This window comes from Ochlerotatus camptorhynchus, unplaced genomic scaffold, assembly GCF_037179485.1.
Source record: "Ochlerotatus camptorhynchus isolate MF236.1 unplaced genomic scaffold, CSIRO-AGI_Acam_v1.1 ptg000158l, whole genome shotgun sequence".
Taxonomy (NCBI): Eukaryota; Metazoa; Arthropoda; class Insecta; order Diptera; family Culicidae; genus Ochlerotatus; species Ochlerotatus camptorhynchus.
Window position 1 is genome coordinate 1,320,522 of NW_027040648.1, and position 18,071 is coordinate 1,338,592.

Sequence of the window (18,071 nt, forward strand, 5' to 3'; positions counted from 1 at the left end):
CTCAGCTGGAAATAGTATGCTCCACCACCAGTCGTCGTGTTTGAAACTGTTAAAAAAAGTAAATAAAGGCCGGTCCACTTCTTCTACCGCCTTCTCAAAGTGGGCCGTTTAGAGGAGAAAGTGAGCCACCATCACACGGTGCTCACTTATTATCAACGCGAAAAATAATGGAAGCATGCAGATGAATGAGGATTACCGAGCCGGCGCGGGGCCACCATGCGCGCGCCTCGTTTTGCAACATTTGCATTTGCATAACAGTAAACACAGAGCTGCCGTTTGTTTACTACATGCAGTTCGGTGTGCGAGTCTGTGAATCTTCAAATGAAAACACAACTTTGCATGAAAATTTTCAATTTATTTAATTTTCTGAAAATTTTGATCTGGTTACTTAAGTAGAAAGTTATACCTGGAAACAGAATCCGTAATGATCTGAACCTCAAGATGATCGCTTTGTTTCATTGCCGGGTCTAACGTAGTGCCACACTCTAGGAAACCCATTGATCCTCCGTCTTCGACACATGCCAAGTAGACACCCAGGGGAACCTTCCTGGAAAACACATTGGCAATCGCCTTCAACGAATCCGCCGAAATGGCATCTCCCGTCGAATCTACATGAATCATCGGACAACGAGTGCAGCTTGCAGCCACCTTGAACCGGCTGTTGCCGATCTTAAGCTCCTTCCAGCTATGTACATCCGCGCCGGCATTCCCTTCCACGACCAGGCTGCCTCGGAAATGCTCAATCAACCAGGACATCGTCAGTCCATCGTCGACATCATCCCCATCGCCAAGCGATCTCAGCGCATCCCAATTGATCATCAACAGCTTAGGTGCCGGCTTCCGATCGTCCATCGAGGTTCGTAATAGCCTAAGTCTCGGCATTCGTAGAGCTCGACTAACCCACGCAGCTGCTTCCTCGCCACAATCACCCGACTGGAAGTCTGATCCCAAGGGAAGTTTGTTAAAGTTCAGAACCAAATCGTTCATCGATGGATGCGTCAGGATGAGGATGCCATGATTTGGATCGATTTTCGGCATGATCGTGGACATCTCTGAATGCTTTGTTCGCAACATCGGGTTTCCATTGCTATCCACGATGGTGAACTCGCGATCGTGTTTTAAGCCACGATCGGCCAAAGGCCATCGGCTGGTTACCGGGAACGCACCGCACGATCGAATCGGATAGACATAGATTGCTTTCAGCGTTAGGCCTTCGTTCTTGACCACCTTTCTCATGGGACTTACCACTGCCACCTTGCTCACCGTCTTCGAAACGAAGCAATCCCGTATCATCTCCACCAACCGATCGACATCCTCCTTCTTGTTCATGTACCCAAACGAAACCCGCGCCGTTCCCGTGGGTTGACCCTCGATCATATCCGTTTCGTCTCCGCAGACCTTGCCCATTTTATAGAACATCAATATATCCTCGTCGGCAAGTCCAAGATGCCGCTGACAGGTTCCGGCGTTACAGAAACACCCCGTCCGGACGTAGATCTCATGCTGGCGAGTCACCTGAGCAAACTCCGAAAACCCAACATAACTGCCGTCCTCCGTCAGCACATTGAACGTAACGATTCCCCCCTGACGGTCACGTGTCTCGTACTGGGAATCCACGTAGAAAAGGATCACCTTTCTACCATTTGCATGCCGCAGGGGTGTCAGCTTCCGATAGCAATACTTTGCCAGATTGAACACATGCTTCGATATCCGCTCCATCGATCGATACCCGTTGGCAGCCGGAATCAACCGCTGAATCGTATTCATCCCCTCCAGAAGCGAAATGATCGAAAGGAATGGTTGAGTCCCGTCCTCGAATCGCACCACCAGGTCATCGTGCTTGAGATGCAGATTCTGCCCGCTAAGCAAGATCTTAATCGTTCCTCCACCGTAGTACTTCTTATCCAAGACGTGCTCCGATCCGTTGCGGATCAACAGTGCCCCCAAACCCGTTGGGTACCTATCGGAAAATCAAAACGGTCATTTCAACTGAACCCAGACCTTCCGACTCTACTCACCCGAAAATCTTGTAGAAAGACATACACACAAAATCCGGATGGTAGCGGCTCAAATCCAAAAAGTTTGTCGATACGTAGCTAGCTGCATCCAGGCACACGTAGAACCGTTCATCGTCATACCCCGACAGCCCATTGAGCTGAACCTCCTCAATCAAGTCCAACGGGTATTTGGAGGCGTTGAAATTGTTCTGCGCCGGAAACACGAACAACGACGGCTTCTTCTGACTGGATGGCTGTGCCGACAGCTTCATGTGCCGCAAGAAATCCTCCCGTTCGAGGACATCAATCCGATCGGTCCCCACGATGGCTCGCATCCCCAGTACGGAAGTGTGATTGTCCCGGAGGTAGACGAAGGCTCCCTCCTCCTGGGATCCGGGAGCGTTCTCTGGGTGGAAGTTGAAGCTCTCCGCTATCAGCTTGAGACTACCGGTCGCACCGGAAGTGAACACCAGACTGTACTCCGACGGGTGGGTGTTGAAGAACTTGAGCACTCGGTGGCGGACTTGCTCCAACAGTTTTCCCGTTAGCGGACTGCTGTGGGGGTTGCAGAACAGATTTTCGGCCAGCAGCTCGTGGACGGCACGGATTTGCGACTCCGCGTAGAGAGTTGCACCGGCGTGGTCCATGTAGTGTTTGCCTGGAAAGGGAGTTTGGGTGGTTAGTGAGATGAGAAATTGGGCGTTTGGGTGTCCGCGAACTGGTAACTTGTTGGATTTTACCCTTCTTATACGTAGGAAAGGTATACAGAATATGGTAAGATCCAATAAGTTACCAGTTCGAGACAGAAAGCGTCGGGTTTGCATTGAAGTTGATTTCTTGGAATTACTTGGAAACTCAAGTCTTGAATGGCTCCGGGACCATTTCAGAGTTAAGATCCACTCACAATGCATTGCAAAAATTACTTCTCTAGAAAACCTTCAAATATTTTCTTAAAACTATTCCTATTAGCTCTAAAATATCTTCAATCCAGAGTTTTTCGAAAATACCCATAAGTCTGGAGGCATTCTAAGCTTCTTCCACTAAGCTTTGCTAGTCATTTTTATGGTTTCTGAATGTTCTTCAAACTTTACCATAGTGCTCCGTTTCTTCTGCTAAAGTTGCTGTACTTTTCTTTAACAACCTTCTCCGATTTCCTTTGAACATGTATTGAGAATTACTGTAGTTCTCTTTACAATTTTCTTGAAATACTAAAAGTACTGAATTACTTTAGAAAGTACTTGATGACTTTAAAAAAAAGGTTGAAATCACTTCAGAAAAGTTTGGAATCATTTCGGAAAGTACTGGATCACATACGAAATATCTGGAATCACATCAGAAAAGTTCGGAATCACTCCGTAAAGTACTGAATCATTTCAGAAAGGATTGAAATCACTCATAACAGTACACTTCAGGAAAGTTTGGCATACCTTTGAAAAGTATTAAATGATTTCAAAAATTCTTGGAATAACTCCTAAAAGCACTGAATTACTTTGGAAAGTACTTAATGACTTCAAAAAAATTTGAATCATTTCGGAAAGTACTGAATAGCGGCACCGGTGGTGTAGTGGTAAGCGTGATTTCCTCTCACCCCAGCAGACCTGGGTTCAATCCCAGTCGGCGCCGTCGGGATGTTCTGAGGCATAACATTTCTGATTACGAAAGGAAGTAAAGCCGTTGGTCCCAGGTTCATGAGTTGATGGGTCGATAGGTAGGGTCCAGGTGTGGGAGCTGCCTCCCTAGCGTCGGTAGCATTGGTGTTTAGCACGAAAAACAAGATCGACGGAAGGGAAAAAAAGTACTGGATCACCTCAGAAAGTACTGAATCATATCAGAAATGTCTGGCATCACTTCAGAAAAGATCGGAATCACTCCAGAAAGTACTCTGAATCACTTCAGAAAGGATTGAAATCACTTCTAAAAGTACTACCTAAATCACTTCAAAAAAGTTTGGTACAACTTTGAAAAATATTAAATCATTTCAAAAATTCTTGGAATGAGTCCTAAAAGTACTGAATCACTTCAAAAAACTTTGGAATCATTTCGGAAGGTACTGAACCACTCCAGAAAAGTTTGGAATCACATAAGAAAGTACAGAATCCCATCAGAAATGTCTGTAATCCAGGGTGTCGACTACCTGGAAAAACCTGGAAAGTCAGGGAATGTCAGGGAATTCTATTTATGATCTGGAAAGTCAGGGAATGTCAGGGAATTTTAGTGTAGGTCAGGGAAAAAAATAATGTTGATCACATTGCTAAAAATTATGTGTGGGACACATAAAACAATCTTTGAAATTTTATCAGTGCATGACGTCAACGTTTTTGGGAAGATCCCGGGCATCAGATCTACTCGCTGCGTTTATGGACGCCCTTGCCGGTATCTCTTCGAACAAGTTGCTGCAAGTGTCCATGGATGGGCCCAATGTGAATAGAAGCAAGAGGTACGAAAAGGTGGCGAGAAGCTGATAGATCTGGGAAGCTGTGGGCTGTATATTTTGCATAATGCATTCAAGGATAGTGTTTGCAGTATCAGTTGGGATGTTTTCAAATATTTGCGTGGTATCCAGAATATCTTCAAAGATGTACCCTATCGCATGGCAACGCCTAATGTAATAATGCAGAATATCTTTTTGAAAAAAATAGCATCAGCATCAAAATGAAAGCATATTGAAATCCAGTTTTGATATCAACATCAAACTGAAATCCTAATTTGATTTCAGTTTATGCAATTGATAAATTTTGTTTTCATTTTGCTGTACAAAAATATGTTGTTGCGGGTTTGACTTCATTGCCTTAGCATAACATCAAATTGAATACTTGTTTTGTTATCAACATGAAAAATTGATATCAAATTGAGTATTCAGTTTGCTCTCACTGATAGCAGAAATAGTTTTCAATGTGATGTCACAAGAAGATATGTTTGCTATCAATTTTGATATTTTAACCGTTAAAACGACCAAAACGACAGCAACCTGAGTTATCATTATCAGCGAAATCACAACATCAAATTTAGATTGCAATTTGATCTCAGACTTTGCTCGGGCTGTGTCCATGATCGAGGGAAAAAAGTTAAATAATACCACTGAACTGTCCAAAAGTTCATCTAATTGAGGTTAACCACTAACGGTGCAAATCCTGATTGGCGGACAAAAGATAGAAATTTTGTCATGACGGTGATGGAATTCTTTCACGGTGAGGTATGGGAGAATAGTTTGAAATCATATAAACAAGATCGACATAACTTCAGAAAGTACTGAATCACTTGAGAATAGTTCGGAATCACTTAAAAAATTACTGAATCACTTAAGGAAATAATTGAATCACTTCATAAAAATACGGAATCTCTTCAGAAAGTACTGAATCATTTCAGAGCGCACTGAATAACTAATGAAAAGTTCGAAATCACTTCAGAATGTACTGAATCATTTCAGAAAAGTTTGGACTTACATCGGAAGTGCTAAATCACTTCAGAAATGTTTTCAATCAATTCGGAAACTACTGAATCATTTAGGAATGTATTGCATCACTTTAGAAATGTTCGAAATCACTTCTGAACGTACTGTATCGATTTAGAACAGTGTGGAATCACTTCAGAAAGTCTTGAATCACTTCAGAAAGTCTTGAATCACTTCATAAATGTTAAGAATCATTTCGCAAAGTACTGAATAACTTCAGAAAAGACCCAAAACACTTAATAAATATTCGAAATCACTTTGGAAAGCACTGAATCATTGCGAAAAGTTCACTTTGAAAATAATTGAATCACTTGAGAAATGTTCGGAATCACTTCGGAAAACACCGAATATCTTCAGTAATGTTCGGAATCACTTTGGAAAAGTTCATGATCACTTCGGAAAGTACTGAATTATTTCAGAAAGCACTGAATCACTTCGGAAAGTGTTGAACCACTTTAAGCTCGGAATCTCTTGGGATAGTATTGAATCACTTCAGAAAATTTCGGATTCACATTGGAAAGTACTGAATCATCCCAGAAAGTTTGTAATCATTTCCGCAAGAACCGAATAACTTCGAAAATGATTAAATTAGCTAGGAATGCACAGAATCATTTCAGAAACGTTCAGCCTCACGTCGGAAATACTGAATCGCTTCAGAATGTTCATAATCACTTCGCAAAGCACTAAATGATTTCAGAAAGTACTGAATCACTTCAAAACTGTTTGGAATCGCTCCGAAAAGTACTGAATAATTCCAGATAGTTTGTAATCACTTCCGAAAGTACTGAATCGCTTCAGGAAGAACTGAATCACTTTTGAACAGTATGAAATCAATTCTGAAAGTCCCAAGTAACAATTTGGGTTTTATGAGGGTACTGTAGACCATGATTTAGACTTGTAGAGTGCTTTAAAACCTCAATAAACCTTACAATGTTACTTGGATAATTAATCACTTCAGAAAAAACTTTGAAATTCTTCGGATAGTATTGAGTGACTTAAGAAAATTTCTGAATCCCTTTGGATAATACTTAATCTTGCCAGAAAGTTTGTAATCGCTTTCGTAAAAACTAAAAAAAAATCCGGAAAAAACTGAACATCTTCACAAAACTTCGGAAAGTACTTTATCAATTCTCTCAAGTTTGCAATCACTTCTTCAAGAGCTGAGATCATTTTGTAATAACTTCAGAAAAGTTTGGAATCCCTTCAGAAAATATTTATTCACTTCAGAAAAATCGGAATAACTTTGGGCATCACAGAATCATTAAAAAAAAGTTCAAAATCTCTTCTGAAAGTACTGAAAAACGATAGAAAATCTCGGAATTAGTTTGAAAAGTGCTGAATTACTGCAGAAAAATTTCAGAAAGTACTGAATCACTTCAAATAGTACAGACATAATTGAGCATGAGAATGATTAACCGCTCGCGGTTCTCAGAGGCGAACCAGCCTTTAGGCTAAAAACCTCTTAAATGAAGAAAAAAAATCCGCTCGCGGTTGCTACTCCGTTATTGCCAGATCACCTATCAGAGAAGCAAAAAACGATGCGTTGGACGAGCATGCATCTGCAATGTGTAAAAACTGTTGATCTCATACTTTAGGATAGACAATAACAGCGCCGGCCGCTTCATAATGTAGGTCAATTAGACCGTCAAAAACCGAGAGATCCTCTTCACTTCCAGGAATTTTTCAACAGTTTCTCAGCAGGATTTACTTCAGGGAGTATTGATTATTATCGCTAAGCTACTCAATTGTGACACATCGAAAAAGATCTCGACTTTGGCAACATAGATGAAGAACAGTCAACTCTTCACAGTTATATAACCATCATAAAAATGAGTGTCATGGCTACTGAGATAGCGAATTTGTATGAGATTGTTATTCTATAACTCGATAATTCTATAGGTACCTCGAGTCGTAGAGAGTGCACTGTAGTTACGTTTCCAAAAACGAGATCTGTCTATACTGACATTACATTCCATTAGGAAAGTTTAGAATCACTTTGGAAAGTTAAGAATCCCTTCAGAAAGTACTGAATAACTTGAGAAAAGATTAGGATCACTTTGGCAAGTACTGGACCATGTCAGAAAAAAAGCAGCCAACAGAATAACTTCAAACAGTACTGAACTTTACAAAAGTTTTGAATCACTTCGGAAACATTGGAAGCACTGGATTCATGTATTCAGCTCATAGCATATTTAATAACTTCAGAAAAGCTTGAGTTCAGTAGGGAAAATGTTGAATCGCTTAAAGATAGACTCACTTCCGAAAATGTTAAATTTTCTGGACTGATTTAATACTTTCGGCAGTAATGTCACGAGTTCTTGGGAACGTTTAAAGCAAGAACCTGTTATAAACGTGAAAACGTGGCACTGAAACAGTAAATGTATTGCCTAATAAGGTTCCCAAAGGTAACATCAGTTGTAACAACACAAACATCTCTGGTTCTTATTTCAAAGATTTGCGTAGCGACGATTGATGGTAATGATTTGTAAAACGCCAGAGGTGTTCTGAGTAAAACGTATAAAACAAATCCATATTTATGTATTTTTATTTTTTGTTTTTTTTTTTGATTTTAACTATCATCATATCCATAATCTTCCCCTTAATTGGCCTAGTACTTGTAACTTAAGAAGGGGGACCGAGTGCCTCGGAGAAACAAAAGTTCGTTGCGCCTTTGCGCAGTTAGCGCAGTAAGGGCTTCTTACTGCGGAGGTTTTGATTTGATAACATACTGATAGTTTTGGAAATTTTGCTTTGCCCACGAATGTTTAGGAAAATTCTAGAAATTGTTCAAGGTTTTTCCTGAAATTAGGAGAAAGTCAAGCAAGATAAATATGAGATAAATTAGAAAACACAAATGATAGTACTGGGAAAATGTTGACGGAACTTTCATAATCGAACTAATCATAATTTCAAGAAGAAAGGGTAAAGGGACTTAACCACCTGTAGAGTACGGTGCTGCTCGATAAAGTGCAAATGTTTTGCAACGTACTATATAAACTAGATAATACACTATGTGAAACAACGCCATCAACGTCGCGGGCGAATGCATCGTTATTTTAGGCAGATTTATATTTTAAGGGCGCCGGTCAATATTGGGTGCGACTACTTAGCTCAAATTTTAGGAACACAGCACTGGGTATAATAAAGCTCATCACGTTGTAGCTTCTTAGGTTAAAATAACGTAGTTTTGTGGACTGGAATTTTTCTGAAACCGACTGGAAAGTCAGGGAAAGTCAGGGAATTTTGTTTTCGACTTTGAGTCGACACCCTGGTAATCACTTCAGAAGAATTCAGAATAACTCCGGACAGCACTTAATCGCTTCGGAAAGTACTGAATCACTTCAAAAAGTATTGAAGTCACTCCTAAAAGTACTAAATCACTTCAAAAAAGTGTGGCACATCTTTAAAAAATATGTAATCATTTAAAAAAATTCCTGGAATGAATCCTTAAAGCACTGAATTATTTTGGAAAGTATTAAATCACTTCAAAAAAGTTTGGAATCAGTTCGCAAAGTATTGAATCACATCAGAATGTACTGAATCACATAATAAATGAATCACGTTATAAAAGTTTGGAATCAGTCCGGAAAGTACTGAATCACTTCAGAAAGGATTGAAATCACTTCAGAATAGGATTGAAATCACTCCCAAAAGTAGAGAATCAATCCAGGGATGTTTGGAATCCCTCATAAAAATATTAAATCATTTCGAAAATTCTTGGAATCACTTCTGAAAGTACTGAATTACTTTGGAAAGTACTAGATCACTTCAAATAAGTTTGGAGTCATCTAGGAAAGTACTGAACCACTTCAGAAAAGTTTAAAATCACTTCAGTAAGGATTGAAATCACTCATAAAAATACTGAATCACTTCAGGAAAGTTTGGAACACCTTTGAAAAATATTAAATCATTTAAAAAATTCTTGGAATCAGTCCTAAAAGTACTGAACTACTTTAAAAAGTACTTAATCACTTCAGAAAAGTTAAAAAAAAGTTTAGGAAAGTACTTCACTTCACTTCAGAAATGTCTTATTTTGAAAAGTACTGAATCACTTCAAAAAAGTTTGGAATAATTAATAATAATTACTGAATCACATCAGAAAGTACTCAATCATGTCTGAAATCACTTCAGAAAAGTTAGGAATCACTCCGGAAAGTATTGAATCACTTCAGAAAGGATTGAAACCACTCCTAAAAGTACTGAATCATTTCAGATAAGTTTGGAATAGCTTTGAAAGAATAAAATCATTAAAAAAAATTCTTGGAATCACTCCTAAAAGTACGGAATTACATAGGAAAGTCCTAAATCACTTCAAAAAAGTTTGGAATCATTTCGGAAGGTACTGAACCACTTCAGAAATGTCTTATATCACTTCAGAAAAAGTTAGAAATCTCTCCGGAAAGTACTGTATCACTTCGAAAATACTGAATCACTTCAGAAAGGATTTAAGTCACTTCTAAAAGTACTGAATCACTTCAGAAAAGTTTGGAATACCTTTGAAAAGTATTAAATCATTTCAAAAATTCTTGGAATCACTCCTAAAAGTACTGAACTACTTTGGAAAATACGTAATCACTTCAGAAAAGTTTAAAAAAAAAACATTTAGGAAAGTACTGAATCACTTCAGAAACGTTTGGAATCACTCCTAGAAGCACTGAATCACTTCAGAAAAGTTTGGAAAACCTTTGAAAAGTATAACAGTACGGAATTACATCAAAAAGTCCTGACTCACTTCAAAAAGGTTTGGAATCACATCAGAAATGTCTGGAACCACTTCTAAAAAGTTCGAAATCATTCCGGAATGTACTGACTAACTTCAGAAAGGATTGAAATCACTCCTAAAAGTACTGAATCACTTCAGAAAAATTTAGAATACCTTTGAAAAGTATTAAATCATTAAAAAAAATCTTGAAATCACTCCTAACAGTACGGAATTACATCGGAAAGTCCTGACTCACTTCAAAAAGGTTTGGAATCACATCAGAAATGTCTGGAATCACTTCAGAGAAGTTCGAAATCACTCCGGAAAGTACTGAATCACTTCAGAAAGGATTGAAGTCACTTCTAAAAGTACTGAATCACTTCAGGAAAGTTTGTAACACCTATTAAATTATTTCAAAAATTCTTGGAATCACTCCTAAAAGTATTGAACTACTTTAAAAAGTACTTAATCACTTCAGAAAAGTTAAAAAAAAAGTTTAGGAAAGTACTTCACTTCACTTCAGAAATGTCTTATATCACTTCAGAAAAGTTAGAAATCACCCCGGAAAGTACTGTATCACTTCGGAAAGTACTGAATCACTTCAGAAAGGATTTAAGTCGCTTCTAAAAGTACTGAATCACTTCAGAAAAGTTTGGAATACCTTTGAAAAGTATTAAATCATTTCAAAAATTCTTGGAATCACTCCTAAAAGTACTGAACTACTTTGGAAAGTAATTAAACACTTCATAAAAGTTTTAAAAAACATTTAGGAAAGTACTGAATCACTTCAGAAACATTTGGAATCACTTCTAGAAGTACTGAATCACTTCAGAAAAGTTTGGAACACCTTTGAAAAGTATTAAATCATTTAAAAAAAATTCTTGAAATTACTCCTAACAGTACGGAATTACATCGGAAAGTCCTGACCCACTTTAAAAAGGTTTGGAATCACATCAGAAATGTCTGGAACCACTTCTGAAAAGTTCGAAATCATTCCGGAATGTACTTCAGAAAGGATTGAAATCACTCCTAACAGTACGAAATTACACCTGAAAGTCCTGAATCATTTCAAAAAAGTTTGGAATCATATCAGAAAGTACTGAATCACATTCAAAAATGTCTGGAATCACTTCGTAAAAGCTCGAAATCACTCCGGAAAATACTGTATCACTTCGGAAAGTACTGAATCACTTCAGACAAGTTTTGAATACCTTTGAAAAGTTTTAAATCATTTCAAGTACTAGTACTAATACCAGTAAAAGTACTGAACTACTTTGGAAAGTACTTAATCACTTCATAAAAGTTTAAAAACATTTAGGAAAGTACACTGAATCACGTCAGAAAGGTTGAAATCATTTCTGAAAGGTACTGAATAACTTAATAAAAGTTCAAAATCACATCATAAATCACATCATGTCTGGAATCACTCAAGAAAAGTATGGAATAGCATTGGAAGTTTTGAAAAGTATTGAATTTCTTCGGAAAATTTCAGATTCACTTTGCGTATAATAAGTAAGCTCTTATTAATCGATTTCTGGTAATAGCAAAAAGTCCGACATTTTGAATATTTATTCAAGCTTGAAATTCTAGAATTTCCCTTAGTCCGAGTTACCAAAAATTATGTATGAAATCCAAACAAATTAGCAATGTTCCAGAGTTTAATTGATTTGTTAAGTAAAAGATTTTTTGCGTAAGTTATTTTCGGGTATTGTAGTCGTTTTGGTATGATTGTTCGGTTGATGTAGTGTTTCGGTGGCGTTGATTAAATCGTTTGTTTGTTTAGGGTTGGTGAAGTCCGGTAAAGTTGTTTTGGAATTTTGAATATGAAGGATGGCTTCAAAAGTCAGAAATTCAGAAGGGAAGAAAAAAGCAAAGATCATGGTAGTGAAAGTTTGGTATATGCAATCGGTATTGTGAATGGAAGAAGTGTATAGAATTCAGAAAGAGAAGTGGTGAAAGTGTGAGGTCAGAATTACATTACATTATGTTTGGAGAAGCACAGAATCCGGCTCAAAATTGGGTGAGATCCATCCATTTAGTGAAAATTTAACTTATTCCATTATATAAAATAAAATGCATTTATAGATGCTGCAATATTCAAAAAAAATAATACGACAGGGCATCGTTTGCTGGCTTTTGCCGCGGGTATTTTGGGTTTACCCGGAACCCGGTTCAAGGTTCAGTTGGCTGCGATGGCTCTTCTTTTCCTTCTATCCCTGAATAGATAGTGCGAATAAGGTCGTCTATGTGATGTTTTGCTGTACCTGTTGTGGACATTAGTATATTCTTTTCCTTAGACTTGGTGAAGATGCCTTGTCTTGCCTCAAAAGTTAAGTACTAATCATCAAAACATAAAGGGCATCATTACGGAGCATTAGATTATTCGCAATTCTATTTGTCTAACGCTCTCAGCTTGGTGAGGGGTAAAAGAACACACATACACACTTCGATATCTTAAATAGAGATGGGTGATCCGCTCCCGAGCTGTTCTATAGACCCGATTCTCTAAAGTGAGCTGATGATCCGCGGTTCATTTTTTAGGAACCGCAGCTCATCAGCTCACTGATATCACAAGTCTAAACCATTCAATCCATCAATCATAGCGGAACTTTTCAAAAAAGGACTCATTATTCCACTTACGCATTGAACAGTCACCAAGCGTCTGATAGGAGAGAGAGAGAAATATGTACATGTGCTACACGATCTTAATTTTCTACTGGTATTATCCAGTTTATTTATGTACCCGGCTCTTATTGCTGATGTTATTCCTCCAGCATATGTGCTCTCACCTCTCCTTCCATCATTCTCTGGGGGAGCGGAAGATCCGCACAAAAGCAAATAACCGAAAAGCGAAAAGCAGCTCTCCAGCTTATCAGCTCAGCTCCGGATCCGAATCATCGACTCGAATGATTCACTGAGAGCCGTTTAGCATGACAACTCTCGGACCCGTCCAGCTCTTCGGATCTTTTTTTTTCTATCTCGATTCTTTACGATTCAGCTTCGGATCCGGATCGGAGGTGATGCCGAGAATAGTGAGGGAAATTATGCTGGAGAATTAACATCAGAAATAAAATTTGAATGTAAACTGGATTGCATAGCTTGAGAAAAGGCGTAACATCGTGTGCCACGATGTCAATCATATCATCGCGTGTGACATAGGTGTAGCTCTCTCGCATACATTTACGATTTTATGCAGTTTTAAGCACTAAAACCACTAATTAATTTTCCGATTTTGGATTTGTGTCATAATTTCTAAAATTCCAATGTGAGCTGAAGAGCTGTTTAAAAGAATCGACTCCTTTTAGTGAGCTGCTCTAATCTCAAAAGTGCGTTGATGTCCTATGTCCGACAGTTTTAATAGTTTTGTAAACTTTAGAACCTTGAGAGCATTTAAGAATCTAGAAAACTTCTCCATTCCTTAGCATGGAATTCTCCTCAGAATTCCATTAAAGTTAACCTCAGAGTTTTCTTGAAATTCTTATTAGAATTATTTAGGAAATATCCTCTGGATTCTCCTGCTCTTGAAATTCATCAGAGGTTTTCCAAAGTATTGTCCCACATCAGAATTCTCTTGAAATTCTTCTCAAAATTCCCTTGAGAGAATCTTTTGGAATTTATTTAGAACTGATCTGAGAATTCGATTCCCTCATAATTATTCTCTAAATTCCTTTGGAACATTCTTCCAAATCATCCTGGAATGCTGCTGAGAATTCTTTGGAAATTTGCTCCAAAACGACTTTGAATTGCTCTAGATTTCCCAGAAACTCTCCTCACAATCCCCGTAATAGTTTCTTCAGAACTACCTTGGAATTTACCTTTATTTCTCCTTACAATAGTTCTGGATTCTACTCAAAGCAATATTGCGATTCTCCTTAAACATCTTCTCAATATTACCTTGGAATCATAGTTCGAATTCTCTTAAAATTCACCATACAATGTTCTCTTCAACCTTTCAGTCTTCGCGCCGTTGTTCAAAGTACAAAATTGATGACAAATAAAATAAAAGCCTACTGACTCCAAAGTCAGTTTCAAAACTCGCTCAACGTGAAACTAAACATGTTTTATGAAATTGAATACCCATGTCCAATAGGCCAATGCTTTAAGAATATTTTGGAGAATATCAGGTGCCCTCAAGGTAAAAATAGCATTCTGTTGTATTCTGTACAACCCGCGAGTGCTCGTGTTACAAAAAGGGGGCGCGAAGGTTAAAACCAACTTGAATATTCTTAACAATTCCCATGGGATTCTTCTTAGCACTAACATTAATTCTCCCTCATAAGATTCCTTCCTTTGCATCCCACAGGTTTCGCTATTCTCATAACAGTCCCATGTCCTGTGGATTTCCTATCAAGTTGCTGCAACCAGGCATGGAAAATCCTTTGCATTCATTTCGTGCATTCATTTACATTCATTTGCCCCTAACTTTTTTCATCAACAAAATTCCTCAAAATGATGTATGGTTTTGCTATTACCTACAACTTTTGTTAACAACTCAAATCCGTATCTCTTATGCATGACGAACCAGAGCGAACAGAAGCCACTACTGTTTTTCAGTGAATGTATTTTACATTCACTGAAAAACAGTAACAAGTTCTGCCCGCTCTAATTCGTGATGCATAAAAGATACAGATTTGAGTTATGGGCAAAAGTTGTAGCAAATAACAAAACCTACTCAAGCTTTAAACAACATTTGGCGGAATGCTGTTGATGAAAAAAGTTAGACGCAAATGAATGTAAATGAATGCATGAAATGAATGTAAATGATTTTCCATGCCTGGCTGCAACTTTGTGTGACAGATCTGTTCTACTTGGGTTTGGAATGCTTCTTAAAATACCTTATACCTGTCAATTGAATTCTGTTGGAATAGTTACTCTTATTATACTCGGAATCCCCTTGAAATGTTCCACAGAACTTCTTAGGAATCATCCTCAACAATTCCATTGAACTCTTTTGAGAACTTCCATGGACCTTTGTTCAAAATGTTGTATGATCCAGAATCAGAACTAAAGAATTCACCTCAAAATGTCTTGAAGATTCTTTCAAGTCCGAGGTCTCAGAACAAATTTCATTGGGTCACGACTTTTCCCAAGTTCAAAATTCAAAAAAAAAAAAATCTAGCAACAATCTCTCTATTTCCAAAATTCAACCTAATAGCTAATCAGCTAATCAGTGCACAGTGGGGCGACTCCGTACAAAAACCGAACGTAATGAAATTTGTTGGTTAAAGTCGTAACCAACATACTTTTTAAATAATTTGATACTCCTGAATTCACAACCGAGTGAGCGGAATTACAAAACGCGTGGAATAGCCCATGTCCACGGTATTTATTCATAACGATAGTAAATCAATGGATTTTAAGTGTGTTTCGAAATTTGTTTGTTTTTGCTTCCACCAGTATTGGGCGGTTTCAAAATTACATTGCACTACTTTTCTGACTGCGTATACCTACTTAAATCTTCAGACTTATTTTTCATAAGTTTGTTCTCAACGTACATAAGGTAGGAAAGACCACCAAGCGCTATGCATTTTGAAGTGCATAAAACAGTCCGCAGTGCACTGGTTTCACAAAAAATAGTATTGAGCGCTTCCGAACATATCGATATAATTACTGCCACCTACCTTTCAACCGTGTAAACTCCTTATCAATATTAGCCGCCTCCTCAGCCGTATACTCCTGTACAAATTCCATTCCTTCCGGCAGTTCGATTACCACTTTGTTTCTGGTTCAAAATCGTCACCACGCGCGTCTGTCGTCCGAAAGCAATTAAATGTCTCCTTTGAAGTTCCCTTCTTCCCTACACTGAACCCTGGCTGACTCTGAATTGGAACACTTTGCAACTGCACGGTCCGAACCGAAATGATAGCTCCCGTTCGAGGGCGGCCGGTATTATTCGAAAACCCTTTTAATTGCTGAATAATCCGCTATGGAGCCTAGCATACGTATCATCAATCATCAATCAATTAGACTTGAAGTCTGTGAGAATCGGGAAACTTGTACCATGTTCAAAGTTGCAGTGATATCTTGAAGTTGTTAGAAAATGATTTTTCCGACAGGAATCATATCTTGAACTATCGACCGATGCTATGCGTACGCCGACCTGTTTGAAATTTACATACAATCTGATCAATGCGATTAAGTGATTAGGAATCTCCGAATTTCAACACGTGTCGGTGAATAATCGTCGCAGAAAGTCCAGTGTTATTGTGCTTGAAACAGTAAACAAACCTGCCAGTCCTGGTCATTACAACGATTAAAGAAAACCGCTTGAATTATTAATCGATCATCACTGATCTCAACAGATCAAAAAGGTAATAGGAACCTATTTGAAATGTATAGAGCTAACTAACACTTTGATTGGAACATGTTTATGAACTGAATATCAACGAACTTATCGCCTCATTAAATAATCAGATTCTGATAACTTGGATCTGCAGTTCTCGATCTTAATCTGCTCTATCAGATCAGATCGGACGCACCTGGAGTCAGTGACATCATTTGAATATTACGGAAAAGACCATCTGTAAGGTAAGTTGTAAAGTACAATCACCCAAATTGATCATCTTTGTTCGCGGGGTTACCAAGATGCTACAGAGCCGTTACGTTATTCCCCATGTAGCAACCTTTTGTTCTGCAATACGGCTTGCGAAAACGTTGCGAGTATAAATAGCCGAGGTTCCAGCGAGCTTGGATCAGAACAGTATCAAGTAATATCAGCGTAAAGATGAAACCAGTCCAAGTCCTTGGCCTTTTGGTTATCGTGGCAGTGTTCCTAGCCGCTCCAGCTGTAAGTATCCTTCAAATGCCAATTTTCCAAAAAAAATAACTCTACCATCACCTGTGATCTCCGGAAAATCTAGAACGCCGGCGAACTGGTGAACCGGTTGATCTCGGTCTGTACACACGATCAGAAGCCCTCGGCGGAACTGCTTGAACGCTACAAGAATGGAGACTTCCCGGACGATCGCGATAGCAAGTGTGTCATGCGGTGCATTGGCCTAAACCTCGGAGTGTACGATGACATCAATGGGGTCCACATGCACGATACGTGGCAAATGTTTCGCCAAGGTCGAGCTGCGACCGAGGAGAAGGCCTTCGCCGATCAGCACAACAAGTGCATCAAGCAGCAGACGAAGAACGTCCCGGCGGATGACTACTGTGGACAGGTCTATGCCGTGTTCCAGTGCTACAAGGACGAGTACCTTGCTCTGCTGACCAATATCCGGAAAGCCGCTGCCAAGGCTCAAGGTTAGGAATAGACAGACAATGTTCATCTAGAAATAAATACCCATGGTTAGCGCTTTCTGATTCACCCTGGAAAGCAAATGGTTTGGAAAACCCATTCGACACGGATTTGTTATCATTGTTTCGTCCGATTAGCATATAGTAGCTTGCTCTGCCAATAGAAACCGGCAGTCAATTGTTATGCAATGAGCCATGGTAAATCATCTTCCGTCAGACGCGTTGTAAGCAGCCGTCCCGTCAGTGAGTGATACACATCTTCGCATGTCTTTGCCCAGTTAGTGATCTGAAACGGTTCACTTTACACCGCTTCCCTGGAAGTAAAGCGCAGTATCACACGCCCACTCAACCCACTGGCGGTGGAAAAATAAAAACTTAGGTCGTGAAGAAAGCTCACGCCATTATTCGCGGAAGTCAAGGTTAGGGAAAATGGATGCAATGAATGCATGGATAAGTGGGTTAGTATATAGGTACCTCTGCAGCAGCACGTGGGTAATGTGGCTCTATCGGGAGGTGCACTTGAACGGTTGCATTTCGTTGACTTTCACCCAAGAAGGAAGCAGTGAGCTGCGTGATTTGAATTGTAATGGTCTCCGTAGTTAACTTGGTCAGTTGTCAGTACAATTAACTGTACACACCTGTAGACCTTCAAACACTCGAACTCAAATTGGTACCTGAG

General features: G+C 38.9%; 2 protein-coding genes across 2 annotated transcripts; one reads left to right on the forward strand and one right to left on the reverse strand.

Moving 5' to 3' along the window:
* Nucleotides 1-384: 384 nt before the first annotated feature.
* On the reverse strand, nucleotides 385-15,841 carry LOC135701363 (molybdenum cofactor sulfurase 2-like). The gene is made up of 3 exons (XM_065222138.1): nucleotides 15,772-15,841; nucleotides 2,019-2,655; nucleotides 385-1,960 (listed from the first exon to the last, which is right to left on the reverse strand). The coding sequence occupies exons 1-3, from the start codon at nucleotides 15,839-15,841 to the stop codon at nucleotides 385-387; spliced, it is 2,283 nt and encodes a 760-aa protein (XP_065078210.1).
* Nucleotides 15,842-16,764: 923 nt separating this feature from the next.
* On the forward strand, nucleotides 16,765-17,703 carry LOC135701362 (general odorant-binding protein 99b-like). The gene is made up of 2 exons (XM_065222137.1): nucleotides 16,765-16,937; nucleotides 17,011-17,703. Exons 1-2 carry the CDS (start codon nucleotides 16,875-16,877, stop codon nucleotides 17,401-17,403), a joined length of 456 nt encoding a protein of 151 aa, XP_065078209.1. The 5' UTR covers nucleotides 16,765-16,874; the 3' UTR covers nucleotides 17,404-17,703.
* Nucleotides 17,704-18,071: the final 368 nt, after the last annotated feature.

Coding starts and splice junctions, on each gene's coding strand:
- LOC135701363 (XM_065222138.1), bottom strand. CDS start 15,841: ATGGAATTTGTACAGGAGTATACGGCTGAGGAGGCGGCTAATATTGAT. Junction 2,656..15,771: donor GGAGTTTACACGGTTGAAAG/GTAGGTGGCAGT, acceptor CTCCCTTTCCAG/GCAAACACTACATGGACCAC. Junction 1,961..2,018: donor TCTTTCTACAAGATTTTCGG/GTGAGTAGAGTC, acceptor ATTTTCCGATAG/GTACCCAACGGGTTTGGGGG.
- LOC135701362 (XM_065222137.1), top strand. CDS start 16,875: ATGAAACCAGTCCAAGTCCTTGGCCTTTTGGTTATCGTGGCAGTGTTC. Junction 16,938..17,010: donor TGTTCCTAGCCGCTCCAGCT/GTAAGTATCCTT, acceptor CGGAAAATCTAG/AACGCCGGCGAACTGGTGAA.